Raw genomic sequence first — 15,839 nt, 5'->3', positions numbered from 1 at the left:
AACACGACTCGTCTCTCTGGCTCCCCACGCCTACAACTGAAACATAACACCACTCGTCCCTCTGGCTCACCGTGGCTTTAACTGATACATAACACCACTCGTCTCTCTGGCTCCCCACGCCTCCACCTGAAACATAACACGACTCGTCTCTCTGGCTCCCCACGCCTCCAACTGAAACATAACACGACTCGTCTCTCTGGCTCCCCACGCCTACAACTGAAACATAACACGACTCGTCTCTCTGGCTCCCCACGCCTCCACCTGAAACATAACACGACTCGTCTCTCTGGCTCCCCACGCCTACAACTGAAACATAACACGACTCGTCTCTCTGGCTCCCCACGCCTACAACTGAAACATAACACCACTCGTCCCTCTGGCTCACCGTGGCTTTAACTGATACATAACACCACTCGTCTCTCTGGCTCCCCACGCCTACAACTGAAACATAAGTCAATGTGGCCCTAAACACCAGTTTCGTCAGTGTCACCTTGTTTGTTGTAGTCAATGTGGCCCTAAACACCAGTTTCGTCAGTGTCACTTTGTTTGTTGTAGTCAATGTGGCCCTAAATACCAGTTTCGTCAGTGTCACTTTGTTTGTTGTAGTCAATGTGGCCCTAAACACCAGTTTCGTCAGTGTCACTTTGTTTGTTGTAGTCAATGTGGCCCTAAACACCAGTTTCGTCAGTGTCACTTTGTTTGTTGTAGTCAATGTGGCCCTAAACACCAGTTTCGTCAGTGTCACTTTGTTTGTTGTAGTCAATGTGGCCCTAAACACCAGTTTCGTCAGTGTCCCTTTGTCTGTTGTAGTCAATGTGGCCCTAAATACCAGTTTCGTCAGTGTCACTTTGTCTGTTGTAGTCAATGTGGCCCTAAACACCAGTTTCGTCAGTGTCACTTTGTTTGTTGTAGTCAATGTGGCCCTAAACACCAGTTTCGTCAGTGTCCCTTTGTCTGTTGTAGTCAATGTGGCCCTAAACACCAGTTTCGTCAGTGTCACTTTGTTTGTTGTAGTCAATGTGGCCCTAAACACCAGTTTCGTCAGTGTCACTTTGTTTGTTGTAGTCAATGTGGCCCTAAACACCAGTTTCGTCAGTGTCACTTTGTTTGTTGTAGTCAATGTGACCCTAAACGCCAGTTTCAACGTCTCTATGTCTGATGTAATTTAGATTATATGTGCTGTAGGCCATAGACACTAATTTTAATCACCGTCTCTAAACAAGTCTTGCATTATATTGAAGGATCTAACTGTAATTAGAGATATGCACAGCAATCGTAACAATCAAAGTATTACGCGGTTCTTTGACTGTCCTACTGGTACAAGGATGTTTATATCACCTTACATAAAAATACTAGCTCCTGATAGGCGAGGGAGTGGGCAATTATTTTCCATGTAGCCCGATCATGTATCCCGCTGAGAAATCAATCAGTTACTGGATCAAAACAATCACTGACTTGAAGAATATTTTCTTCCGACATGGTTCAGGGTATTGTTAATGTCCCTAGATGTAGGTACTAAAGATATTTTTCATGATAGAATTTTACTAGAAGTCCAAAGGATTGTTATCAATAAGAAAGGCATAGAGACATGAGTAGTTCACTAAAGTTACCAATCTATTGTCAGTGTCATTAGTGAATACAGCACAATTATTCATCTCGCTTTAAATGTTGAAGTCCTAGTGTGGTAATTGAAAAATCCGCGGACGAACATAGAGAAACAAGGTTGTTTAACAACTTCGCAAAATCTATCAATCTTTCCTTTTAGGAAATGAATTATTGTTTTACTCATTTATACATATGCTTTTGTATTACAATTAAGAAAACATACACGTATAGGCATGTTGCCCGTCTTCATTAAATATACAATAGCATGGTATGCCCTAACTTCTAAGTATTAAGATGCTAAAAGGCGTGTCCTTCCAGCATGAAATGCAATGCTCATTATAATAATTAAGCTGGCACATTAATCAAATCGTCCCTTTATGAACTAATTTAAAGTCAAATTGTTCTCAACTGAAGCACGGGGAGAGAATATGTCATTGAGACTGGAAAGGTTTATGCAGAGGACATATTAAAATCCTGTGAAAGGCAACATAGCTAGTTGCTTGGTTATTTAGTGATATCGTGACAAATTATGAAAATGAAATGCAATTTATATATTATACACGTTTTATAACAAATATTCAATCTATTCTTCTTTGTTTCTAACATCCCTTAAGTTCCTTAACTAACAGACAAGGGCTTCGTGAGGTGTTCACCATATCGACTGTTACCGCATATTTGTGTTTGGGATTCTCTCAAACATATGAATATTTGATTTCAAATAGTACAAACACAAACAGTAAAGACTTTAGTTCACTTGTAGTAAGATATCTCATAGATATGTATACACAGTAATACAATCCAGCTATCACACATGATAGATAATTTATCAAAAAGTCATAAAAGATTTTTTGCACCCAATGAGCTACGAACCCACACTTTATTACTCATACAGCCATTTACAAACTTGTTAAATGAATTCTTTGTGTTTGTAAATTGAAACCACGTGCAATGATGTTCACTGAGCTGGTAATAAAAATTGTAAAGTAAACGATTCGAAAGATAATAAACAGATGCAGTCTTGGCAGGAGGCCAAAGTGCTTATGATCCTATGTTGATGTTTATGTGGACTCAGTTAAAGTCTGCAGTAAATAGCTTTGGAAAAAATCTTTATTTATCCATGCGTTACAATGTATGTGATGTGATGCGATTAAATTTACATATTACAGCGCTTATATAATTATCATCATCTAGAATATTGTATATTCCGCTGTAATGTGTAAATTTACTCGCAGTTTGTTGATCCCTGTGACATGGCAATCGATTTCCCTCTTGCTCTGCGCATGCCCAGTTTGTAACGTTGAGGTCAGTATCTGCGGCCCTTTCCATGTTTTCGGCAGTGTGGCCTCCGATTTACGATGCTCAGTCTTTGTTTGTGGTTACGTTCTCGTTTCGTTGGCGATTCCCTGTGTATTGCAGACACATGACATTTAGTGTTGCATCTGTCAGTTTTCATTGGTAGGTCGGTTCTCGAACCATTTAATTTTATTACAAGATATCTTATTACTGCAAACCCCACTCCTTTATCTACGGTTCCAGAGCCTTACAATACTGATGTTCGAAATAGAATGCTTACGTCAGCAGTTTATTAAAACACGCGTGATAAATTCTTCACTTAATCATCGGACGAATAGGATTTAGACTAATTGCAGTTTCATTGTTCTCTTGTCTAGCCAATGGCATAGTAATACGTACTGCAAGCTCTATACGTTTTAGTACATACTTGTCATGACAAGTGCGTCGTATCCACCTACACGAGTACTCGCAGTAAACATCGACTAGTGACTTATATCATATATACAGAACGGATTATCTAACATGTAAAGTGTTGGTGATGATCTTCTGATGTTCCTTATGTTCTTGACAAATCGACAGCGAGAGGGAAAGTTTTTGTGATTAAGGTTTCTTGAAATGTGTCGAATTATATTTCTCCCTCTGGAAAGCTACAAGAACGCCGTGAGCATACCGGAAACACAGAACATATAGGCTTGTCAACACAGGGAACACCTATACACATCCGTGAAAATGTCTTTCTTAAGGTATGAGTACATTGAAACATGTTACACACCAAATGATTGATTGCAACAACGCACACAAGTTAACTGAGTACTATGTATTACATTTCGGCATAACAGAGATTCGTGAAAGTGATCAAATGCTATACTGCGTTAAGACTGTTAAATGTTGCCCATGATGACTGACTAATCTAGGGCATAATGTGTGTCAAATAAGTATTATATTTTAACTCACTCGCGTAATAATTTCTTATGTAATATTATATTTGTATTTTGGGTGAACACAAAAGTGAAAGAAATAAGTAGAATTGTCAAGATGTGATTTTAAACAGTGGACAGTTTACCTCATGGTCCTGTTTCATAGAAATGTATGCAAATCTAGTTTTCCTTCCAGAAGGCTGCAAGACGGTAACGCAGTTACGCACCAACACGATGGACCCCCTTGCACACCAGTGGAAACGCCAGTTTTTAGGTTTGGATTCGTTTTAAATAGTTCTGCTCAATCACAACTAAAATAGCGGTACATGTTCAAAATATGCACGTAAGAAAGGACAATGTCCCTTCTAGGATTACAAAAATAGGAGATCGTAACAGTGGTTAAAATAGCCGTCAGTTTATGAGTTACGACAGGATTGCTGCATTCTGCTGACTGAGAATATGATTACTCAACATAGTTGGATCGTAATATATATTGTGGAAAACACTGCCAGTATGAAGCCCATGTCTGGTGTCCCCCGCCGTGATATTCCTCGAGTGTTGCTAAAAGCGGAATAAACCATACAGACTCACTGGAAATACATGTTCTTGTTTATTTACCAATAACATGGTTTGTCATATGAAATTGGGGCACTGACTTCCCAATACGTTAAACCAAATCGTGCTTTAGAACTGGTTCTCCAAGAGACAAATATAGCCGTTAAAACAGTGTATCCACAATATGGCGTCGCATTGACTATGGTTGACAGAGGCTGCCTAATCCTGATCAGTAAATGTATAGTGGATCTGTTTCTGACTAACACAAAAACAGCAACTGTTACGTCTTAATAATGGAGAGAGTATATATCACAAGGACGATGCTGATATTTATTAAATACACACTTATAAACACATCAAAACAATAATCCCTAGTAACTCGTTGCATATCATTTAACTATTGTATTTTACTAAGTACACCAGCGGCAGTCAGTGAGCAGCAAACACCTTGAACATCCATCCATGTCCCTTTGAAGCACACCCATCTATAGAAACAGATGCTCAGTCAGGGGAATGAGTACATGAACAATGAGTCTAGTTACCCGGGACGTCGTCTGTACCACCCCAGTTACCAGTTACTATGAGTAATGAAGATAAATAAACAAACGAATCGAAAGCGTCAGTACGTAACATTCAAGTTTTCAAAACAGTAGTCTACATCTGTTTCTTCTCCAATGAGTATATTAACCAGATAATGATTGCCCTGATTACTCTGTGTCTCAGTCTGACTCTTGTATATTGCACGATCTTGACCAGACCAGATCTTAATGGTTACCCATCTCAAACAGGCTGTATAAACAAAGTGTTAATTGTTAGAAATGTGCAAAATCAGAAATTTGTAAAAGTGCAAAAAAAAGTCCTGGCAGGCATTATCCATAATCCTGTTTTGTAAAAGGAGCATGAGTAAGTCAATGTAATCACATCTCGTTTCGCCCCATTGAAATAGTTAAAGTCCACAGACAAACACGTTATGTAAATACGTAAATATACAAAGACAGTGCAAGTCAACAACCAGAAAACATTCAATCTTCAATCTATTGGTTATGGTTTGGTTTTTTCTGGTTAAGTCCAATCTTTGCGGTGTGTTCAACCATACTGAAAGTCAGGTAAAATGCCAGATAAATGCCAGAACAGTTAACAATCAAATGGACTGCTTATATAGTGTTTCCACAATATTGAGTGGCATTGGCTATTTGATTCAATGACACATTCATAATTAGCGCCACCAAGTGCCTACAACACCAAATAGCTTGGTTAATTAGTTAAAGTATCGTGTAAAAGTATCAATATTTTAGCAAAATATTGTTGATACTGACCGCATACCGTCAGTTACAGCCATCTTGGATTTTCAAACACCCACCGCACATATTTCACATGAAAATTCTGGTACAGAAATTCGTTATTCGACACTATTTTGTGTTTTAATATAATTAATTTTGATGTGCAAGGTCGTTCATGATTTTTAGATCACGTTCGTGACTTTAATAAGATTATATAAAGTTAAAATTATCAACAAGGTTTCGCCTCTGAGGTTTGAAGAGTAGTCTCCCTTCGACCCCTCGCGTATTAGGTTGTAAGTGTTAAGTTTTGAGTTTTAAGTTTTGACATGACATAACGACAAAGATACCAAATAGTGTAAACTTTTCGGCATAATAAATTCGTTATGGTGTCTTTAGTTGCCGTATACGGTGTCATATTAGGTTAGCAGAAATCATATTGGGCTCGGCTGACGCCTTTCCTAATATTTTTTTCTGCTAACCCTGACGTCTTTCCCAATATTTTTCTGCTAACCTAAGATGACACGGTATACGGGAACTAAAGACACCATAATTAATAGTATATGTTTTAGTGGCCTCATGTTTTCCTCTAGAGAGCTACGGGAAGGCAGGGGTGCAAGTGACAACGGATCTAGACGGTGAGTTCAACACAGAAAGACCTCCAAACACTAACTTACTTCAGCTTGCGAATCGAAAAAACAATATAATCGCGGGAAATGAATTCGCCTTTCTTTGTCTTGATATCGATACATGACTGTATATGTTTAAATGGGATCATGTTTTCGTCTAGAGAGCTACAGGAAGGCAGGGATGCAAGTGACACCGGACCTAGACGGTGAGTTCAACACAGGATGACTTCTAAACACTAACTTACTTCAGCTTGCTTATCGAAAAAACAACATTATCGCGGGAAAGGAACTCGCCTTTCTTTGTCTTGATATCCATACATGACTTTATTATGCCTCAAAGTGAGATTGACCAATCAGAGAGTAGAACTACTGACCCCACATTAGCCCGTACCGTCAGTAAAAATCCAAGATGGTTGATACTGACCTAATATGAGACCGCATACCGTCAGTAACAGCCATCTTGGATTTTCAAACACCCACCTCACATATTTCACATGAAAATTCTGGTACAGAAATTCGTTATTCGACACTATTTTGTGTTTTAATATAATTAATTTTGATGTGCAAGGTCGTTCATGATTTTTAGATCACGTTCGTGACTTTAATAAGATTAAACAAGGTTTCGCCTCTGAGGTTTGAAGAGTAGTCTCCCTTCGACCCCTCGCGTATTAGGTTGTAAGTGTTAAGTTTTGAGTTTTAAGTTTTGACATGACATGTGCGACAAAGATACCAAATAGTGTAAACTTTTCGGCATAATAAATTCGTTATGGTGTCTTGAGTTGCCGTATACGGTGTCATATTAGGTTAGCAGAAATCATATTGGGCTCGGCTGACGCCTTTCCCAATATTTTTTTCTGCTAACCCTGACGTCTTTCCCAATATTTTTCTGCTAACCTAAGATGACACGGTATACGGCAACTAAAGACACCATAATTAATAGTATATGTTTTAGTGGCCTCATGTTTTCCTCTAGAGAGCTACGGGAAGGCAGGGGTGCAAGTGACAACGGATCTAGACGGTGAGTTCAACACAGAAAGACCTCCAAACACTAACTTACTTCAGCTTGCGAATCGAAAAAACAATATAATCGCGGGAAATGAATTCGCCTTTCTTTGTCTTGATATCGATACATGACTGTATATGTTTAAATAGGATCATGTTTTCGTCTAGAGAGCTACAGGAAGGCAGGGATGCAAGTGACACCGGACCTAGACGGTGAGTTCAACACAGGATGACTTCTAAACACTAACTTACTTCAGCTTGCTTATCGAAAAAACAACATTATCGCGGGAAAGGAACTCGCCTTTCTTTGTCTTGATATCCATACATGACTTTATTATGCCTCAAAGTGAGATTGACCAATCAGAGAGTAGAACTACTGACCCCACATTAGCCCGTACCGTCAGTAAAAATCCAAGATGGTTGATACTGACCTAATATGAGACCGCATACCGTCAGTAACAGCCATCTTGGATTTTCAAACACCCACCTCACATATTTCACATGAAAATTCTGGTACAGAAATTCGTTATTCGACACTATTTTGTGTTTTAATATAATTAATTTTGATGTGCAAGGTCGTTCATGATTTTTAGATCACGTTCGTGACTTTAATAAGATTAAACAAGGTTTCGCCTCTGAGGTTTGAAGAGTAGTCTCCCTTCGACCCCTCGCGTATTAGGTTGTAAGTGTTAAGTTTTGAGTTTTAAGTTTTGACATGACATGTGCGACAAAGATACCAAATAGTGTAAACTTTTCGGCATAATAAATTCGTTATGGTGTCTTGAGTTGCCGTATACGGTGTCATATTAGGTTAGCAGAAATCATATTGGGCTCGGCTGACGCCTTTCCCAATATTTTTTTCTGCTAACCCTGACGTCTTTCCCAATATTTGTCTGCTAACCTAAGATGACACGGTATACGGCAACTAAAGACACCATAATTAATAGTATATGTTTTAGTGGCCTCATGTTTTCCTCTAGAGAGCTACGGGAAGGCAGGGGTGCAAGTGACAACGGATCTAGACGGTGAGTTCAACACAGGATCACTTCTAAACAATAGCTTACTTCAGCTTGCTTATCAAAAAATACAATACTATCGCGAGAAATGAATTCGCCTTTCTTTGTCTTGATATCCATACATGACTGTATATGTTTTAATGGGATCATGTTTTCCTCTAGAGAGCTGCAGGAAAGCAGGGGTGCAAGTGACAACGGATCTAGACGGTGAGTTCAACACAGGATCACTTCTAAACAATAGCTTACTTCAGCTTGCTTATCAAAAAATACAATACTATCGCGAGAAATGAATTCGCCTTTCTTTGTCTTGATATCCATACATGACTGTATATGTTTTAATTGAATCATGTTTTCCTCTAGAGAGCTGCAGGAAAGCAGGGATGCAAGCGACACCGGACCTAGACGGTGAGTTCAACACAGGATGACTTCTAAACACTAACTTACTTTAGTTTGCTTATCGAAAACACAGTACTATCGCGAGAAAGAAATTCGCCTTTCTTTGTCTTGATATCCATACATGACTTTATTATGCCTCAAAGTGAGATTGGCCAATCAGAGAGTAGAACTACTGACCCCACATGAGCCCGTACCGTCAGTAAAAATCCAAGATGGTTGATACTGACCAAAATGAGACCGCATACCGTCAGTAACAGCCATCTTGGATTTTCAAACACCCACCGCACATATTTCACATGAAAATTCTGGTACAGAAATTCGTTATTCGACACTATTTTGTGTTTTAATATAATTAATTTTGATGTGCAAGGTCGTTCATGATTTTTAGATCACGTTCGTGACTTTAATAAGATTATATAAAGTTAAAATTATCAACACGGTTTCGCCTCTGAGGTTTGAAGAGTAGTCTCCCTTAGACCCCTCGCGTATTAGGTTGTAAGTGTTAAGTTTTGAGTTTTAAGTTTTGACATGACATGTGCGACAAAGATACCAAATAGTGTAAACCTTTCGGCATAATAAATTCGTTATGGTGTCTTGAGTTGCCGTATACGGTGTCATATTAGGTTAGCAGAAACATATTGGGCTCGGCTGACGCCTTTCCCAATATTTTTGCTGCTAACCCTGACGTCTTTCCCAATATTTTTCTGCTGACACCATAATTAATAGTATATATTTTAATGGGATCGTGTTTTCCTCTAGAGAGCTACGGGAAGGCAGTGATGCAAGTGACACCGGACCTAGACGGTGAGTTCAACACAGGATGACTTCTAAACACTTACTTACTTCAGCTTGCTTATCGAAAACACCATACTATCGCAAGAAATGAATTCGCCCCTCTTTGTCTTGATATCCATACATAACTCTGTATGTTTTAATGGGTTCATGTTTTCCCCCTGAGAGCTGCAGGAAGGCGGGGATGCAAGTGACACCATCCTTAGGCGATGAGTTCCATTCAGGATGACCTTTAATAACTAACTTACTTCAGCTTGTTCTTCGAAAATGACAGTTTGGGTTCCATATTCATCGGCGTTATACAACGGCTGGAACGTTGCATTTGATAATGTTTGTGATACTTATTACATACATACTTAGTGGTTAATAAATGGCAGTATTCATTTCATACCCAATACCCCGGGCTGCTATCGATCATCCATTGAAAATGCATTGACAAGCCATATCAGACCTTCAGCAAGGTGTAATACAGGTCTGGTCATTACACATCCCGTGACACGACCGTCCCCATGTTGGCTCTATCGCACATGCGTAATGCATGCTGGAGTGTTGGAGACTAGATATATATTTTCTAATTAAAGCTATGAGCTATAATTTTGAAAAAAAGAATAATCTTTGTTTGTTCTCTTAGGGAGCAGCAACGTGATGAGGCTTCTGACAGAACAGCAAGGCGGTGAGTGGTACTGGGAGATAGACATAGTCGCGAAGCCTCAGTGGCATCCTTCCTCAGCTTGCCTAAAGAAAAGAAAATTATATCTCAGGAAAGTTTGAAGGACTGTAGATTGCTATCTGTGGCTTCATATCCATCAATCATGTGTCCAACTGTATTTCTTACTCTAGAATGTTTGAAGAACGCAGGAAGATTGCCGAAAGCAAAGCCAGGCGGCGATTACGCACACAGCGGACGTCACGGGAAATAACTCCCCTTCTTTTGAAACACAAACGTGTCATTGTTGGTACTGCCGTTGCAGTCGGTGCTGTTGTTGCACTGGCTGCCGTCGTAGGTATTCTAGCCAGTAGAAACACTAAACCGATAACAGCAACAACGACAACGACATCAACAACTACAACGTTTCTGCTTCCATCTCTGTCAATGCAAAATGTGACCTTCTTTGAGGGAGAAGAGGATCTGTATCTCCTGTGCACGATATCTGGTGACGAAGAAATATCCGAGGTCTTATTTTTCAAAGATGACGCTCAGCTGAAGGATGGGTATAGTATTGACGTCAATGGGAGGCAATATGCCCTGACAAAGAAAGGAGCCACGTGCTCGGACTCGGGAAAGTATATGTGTCGGGCGACTGGGGAGTTTGGAACCATCTACACAGCATCCACGGTAAATATATCTGGTAAGCACGCATTGGACAAGCCCGGGATTACGATCTTTTACTGTCTTGAAGTTGAATGGTCATTAAATTAAGGCAATTAATTAAATATCATGAGCAACATATTATGCATACGATTGAAGTACTATTCACCACAGGCCATTCGGTTTGCTTTCATTTCCTGAATTAGATATCCTTAAAAATCAATTTAATGGCGTTATCTCCTGACGCTTGCCGATCAAGTTTCCTATTCAGATATATGTCAACTCCAAAATGTTCTAGCAAAAAAATATTGCTCATGTTCTCTGCATCAATGATGGGCATGTTACATTTATAAAAAAAAAAATATATTGTTGGTCGCTATTTGTCTCTATTTTTTATGTAATAAATGTGGCCTAAAATATTTCTAATTCCTGTCCTATTCATTGGCCATACGAATAGCATCAAACAAGTTCATTTAAATGCTTCTCTTACAGCGAAGCCATGTAAACCTACGCTAAAAGATGCATGGCAGATCATTTTGAACAACATTTCAAGTAATCCAAACAGTATGAATCAACAGGGATTTGAGGTGCCACAAGCGTGTAATGGAACTTTGGTCGACGCTGAGAGATGCTGTTACCTCATAGACAATGGGGGGATAACTCTGCATCTGAAAGGATGTGAGAACTTCACCTTCACGGCAGGTAAATATTGTAGAGTACTGAGACTGACCACAATTCAAAACACCAGTAGATGCGCGACACAGTGAGGTTTACGTTTAAGTTTTTGTTTGTTTGTGTGTTTGTTGTTTAACGCCGTACGCTTAAGTCCTCAGCAGCAATGATATCACAGCAACCTGGAAGTATAAACAGGACGTAGCCCAAACTTGATCACTGAAGGCCGCCGTCAGGTTATGATGAAGCATGGAATCAGCCATCACTCTTACACTGAAGCCCGTGTAGTCACCCAATCTTCTCGCCTCTTACAACCAGCATGTAGTCACTGGAACGAGTTCCAGTCTTTGATTACCAAATAAATAAACGTCCGGGAAAATTATTGTGGCCTGGAACGTCTAAGGTACCTGCAATTGTGTAGTCTGACAAAATCCGTCACGTCCTACAACCGTACTTGATTTTTTATAACTTTTAACAAGTGTTTTCTCAACCATTATTCAGTGGGGGCGGTGGGGTAGCCAAGAAGGTTAAAGCGTTCGCTCGTCACGCCGAGCTCTATTCCCGGATACAATGTGCGAAGCCCATTTCTGGTGTCCCTCGGCGTGATATCGGCGTGCTGGAATATTGCTAAAAGCGACGTAAAACCATAGTCATTCACTCACTCACTCACTCATAATTCAGTGAGCATATTATTCGTACCCACATATATTTATTTACCCCCCACTTCATCCGAACCTTAATACTGTTTTTATGAGCTCTTTAGCTGTTTTGCTTGTTTAACAGTACATTTAGCAATAATCCAGCTATATGACGGCGGTTTGTAAATTATCTATCTGGACCAGACAATCCAGTGATTGATATCATGAGCATTGGGATACGATGACACGCATGAACTAAGTCAGCGACTTGGTTACGACAATAACAGTCGCCTTTCAATGCTAGCATGGGTCCCTGAAGACCTATTCTACCCCGGTTACTTACGGGTACTTACTTGGTAATGTCAGTACAACACTTAACATAACAGTATCGTAACAATATCTATTTATGCACTTTAAAATGGTAAATATTAGTATTCTGAATCTTGTCAATAACCTTTCATAAAATATTCACTTTGTTATAGCTGTTGACTAATGTTTGGGGGTAAGTATCGACGGCACCAGTTAAAAAATAGTTATATTTGTGTATACAAGAAGATATATTAACAAAGCCCTGCTGGTTGTAATAATTACAGACGTGTCTCCCTGTGACTGTACGGCTGACCGTGTGGCAGTCCCCAGACCCACCACATACCCCGACAACTGTAACCTGTACTACACGTGTAGTGGAGGTGTCAAACAGGACGCCACGTGTACCGGAAGTGACTTCACTGCCGACCCCAGCAAGCAGGCGTGTACCGCCAATCCAGATGACAGCTATTGTGCCAAGGTCAAAGGTGTGCAAAGCTTTAAATGTTATCACATAATAACGGTATCATAAATAATATCACCGAGTCATTATAATTATATATGTTATAAGTGGTGTATTGATGAAAACGAATAACAACAAGGATCAGTGATAAAAAGTAATTCTCAAATGTGAAAGAGTGAGTGAGTGAGTGAATATGGTTTTACGCCGCTTTTAGCAATATTCCAGGAAAACGGCGGGGGACACCAGAAATGGAAGTGACTACTTCAGTGCCGACCCCAACAAGCAGGCGTGTACCGCCAATCCATATGACTCCTATAGTGTCAAGGTCCAAGGTGTGCAGAGGTTTAACGGACATAACGCTCTAACGTTATCGTATGTACTCCAAGTTCCTGTTATTGTTGAATTAGGTTTATTGATTAACAATGAATTACAATCGGGTCAATACATCATAGAGAACAGAAACAATGGTTGAAAGCCAGCGATTCAAGGTTTGTATGTAGATATTTGTTACAACCTGCGAAAATACTGATGAGATAATACTTTTGTTTCACAGCAGGTGAAATCAAGGCATGCTCATCGCCCGCAGGATAACACAGAGTGACACAGAGTGAGACAGAGTGACACAGAGTGACACAGAGTGAGATAGAGTGACAAAGAGTGACAAAGAGTGACACAAGCTAACACAGACTGACACAGAGTGAGACAGGGTAACACAGAGTGACACAGAGTGAGATAGAGTGACACAGAGTGACACAGAGTGAGATAGAGTGACAAAGAGTGACACAGGCTAACACAGACTGACACAGAGTGAGACAGGGTAACACAGACTGACACAGGTTAACACAGAGTGAGACAGGTTAACACAGAGTGACACAGAGTGAGACAGGGTAACACAGAGTAACACAGAGTGAGATAGAGTGACACAGAGTGACACAGAGTGACACAAAGCGAGATAGAGTGACAAAGAGTGACACAGGCTAACACAGAGTGACACAGAGTGAGACAGGGTAACACAGACTGACACAGGCTAACACAGAGTGAGACAGGTTAACACAGACTGACACAGAGTGAGACAGGGTAACACAGAGTGAGATAGAGTGACACAGAGTGACACAGAGTGACACAGGCTAACACAGACTGACACAGAGTGAGACAGGTTAACACAGAGTGACACAGAGTGAGATAGAGTGACACAGAGTGACACAGAGTGAGATAGAGTGACAAAGAGTGACACAGGCTAACACAGAGTGACACAGAGTGAGACAGGGTAACACAGACTGACACAGGTTAACACAGACTGACACAGAGTGAGACAGGGTAACACGGACTGACACAGGTTAACACAGAGTGAGACAGGTTAACACAGAGTGACACAGAGTGAGACAGGTTAACACAGAGTGACACAGAGTGAGATAGAGTGACACAGAGTGACACAGAGTGAGATAGAGTGACAAAGAGTGACACAGGCTAACACAGAGTGACACAGAGTGAGACAGGGTAACACAGACTGACACAGGTTAACACAGACTGACACAGAGTGAGACAGGGTAACACGGACTGACACAGGTTAACACAGAGTGAGACAGGTTAACACAGAGTGACACAGAGTGAGACAGGTTAACACAGAGTGACACAGAGTGAGACAGGTTAACACAGAGCGACACAGAGTGAGACAGGTTAACACAGACTGACACAGAGTGAGACAGGGTAACACAGACTGACACAGGTTAACACAGAGTGAGACAGGTTAACACAGAGTGACACAGAGTGAGACAGGTTAACACAGAGTGACACAGGCTAACACCGTCTTACACAGAGTGGGACAGGTTAACACAGAGTGACACAGAGTGAGACGTCCAACTAGCGTCAGATCAGATGTGAACACACCTATAGCATTACCATGGTTGACATCCAAGCACACACACGTGACAACACTCATACGCAATGTTTACAGGTGGCATATTTATTATCATGTCGTATTGTTGGTTTACAAAACTAATATCACTTTATGATGGAGATTATGATGATGTTGATAATAACAATAATAATAATAATAATCAAATGTGATTTTGCATCAAAATTTAAATATGAAATGTAGATTATGCAAAGTAGAATAGCAATTGGTACTATTGTCAATAAACGGTTTCACAATGTGCATATTGTTGGTTTTGTATTGCAACCCGGATACTGCGCGTTATCCACAGGACGCTAAAAATGAAATGAACAGCAGAATGCAAGTCCCAAGAATCCCACCAACTCCCGTGCTACACACCCCCGTGTGTTGATAAAAGTGCAAGGGTCTAGATATATTTCATCACATACCCAAAAAACAAAAGTCATGCTCAACGAAGCAATGCCATTTGGCCATTGGGGATTATCGACTCTCTGTCAGGCAAGGCTACTGAACAGAGCACCAGAGGACGACATTGGCACCGTTATGAGAGGGACTGTGTGGGGTCTGCGACATTATTTTTCGTTTCATAAAAGGAGGCTGAGATATTTTTAAATCACATTTCCAATTCAATCTGTGGAAAGAATGTTCACTAAAGCATTACAGAAATGGGTGATTTTAAAACAAAATAATGAAAATACCAAACAACAGGGATGAGAATAAATCGCCTAAAATAATCAATAACCAAAACAATTTGCTCAGTTATGCACATTACAAACAAAATATTTAAAAAAAAGAAAGAAAAAAAGTTCAGTTGAACTTGAATTTGAAGCTACACTTACAGTATGGCAACCAACAAAGATATGGGTATAAAAGGAACAGTGTTCTGTTCATTCACACCCAAACCCCTGAACAGTGACTATATCATGCTGAGATTAACACTACAACAAAGAGTACAAGATATTGCTATGATACATCAAGGAACAACGCATTCGAACCGTTTTGAGGCTGGCAGCATTTGTAGCCCTGTCAATGCGGAATCATTATCCCTGTAAATGTGGCTCTTACTCAGGAAGAA

General features: G+C 40.1%; 1 protein-coding gene across 23 annotated transcripts; it reads left to right on the top strand.

Moving 5' to 3' along the window:
* Nucleotides 1-3,323: 3,323 nt before the first annotated feature.
* LOC124152648 lies at nt 3,324-15,023 on the top strand. Of its 23 annotated transcripts, none has more exons than XR_007219658.1 (16): nt 3,324-3,641; nt 4,012-4,089; nt 6,241-6,285; nt 6,438-6,482; nt 7,250-7,294; nt 7,447-7,491; nt 8,259-8,303; nt 8,457-8,501; nt 8,655-8,699; nt 9,450-9,494; nt 10,114-10,155; nt 10,323-10,831; nt 11,284-11,493; nt 12,695-12,895; nt 13,424-13,706; nt 13,957-15,023. XR_007219658.1 is itself a non-coding variant. In XM_048391000.1 (15 exons), the coding sequence occupies exons 1-15, from the start codon at nt 3,628-3,630 to the stop codon at nt 13,459-13,461; spliced, it is 1,449 nt and encodes a 482-aa protein (XP_048246957.1). In that variant the 5' UTR covers nt 3,324-3,627; the 3' UTR covers nt 13,462-15,023. The 23 variants fall into 23 exon arrangements, 17 of the variants coding, with proteins under 17 accessions (XP_048246957.1, XP_048246956.1, XP_046381614.2 ...); XR_006863534.2 differs by having other exon boundaries at nt 13,747-15,023; XR_007219657.1 differs by having other exon boundaries at nt 13,424-13,916; nt 14,137-15,023.
* The last annotated feature ends 816 nt before the right edge of the window (nt 15,024-15,839 follow it).

The sequence above is a fragment of the Haliotis rufescens genome, unplaced genomic scaffold (genome assembly GCF_023055435.1).
Source record: "Haliotis rufescens isolate VD_foot unplaced genomic scaffold, xgHalRufe1.0.p SCAF_9, whole genome shotgun sequence".
Classification (NCBI taxonomy): Eukaryota; Metazoa; Mollusca; class Gastropoda; order Lepetellida; family Haliotidae; genus Haliotis; species Haliotis rufescens.
Note: the sequence above shows the minus strand (reverse complement) of the source record. Positions and strands in the feature narration are given on the sequence as shown.

Coding starts and splice junctions, on each gene's coding strand:
- LOC124152648 (XM_048390999.1), top strand. Junction 6,483..7,249: donor AGTGACACCGGACCTAGACG/GTGAGTTCAACA, acceptor GTTTTCCTCTAG/AGAGCTACGGGAAGGCAGGG. Junction 9,495..10,113: donor AGTGACACCGGACCTAGACG/GTGAGTTCAACA, acceptor TTGTTCTCTTAG/GGAGCAGCAACGTGATGAGG.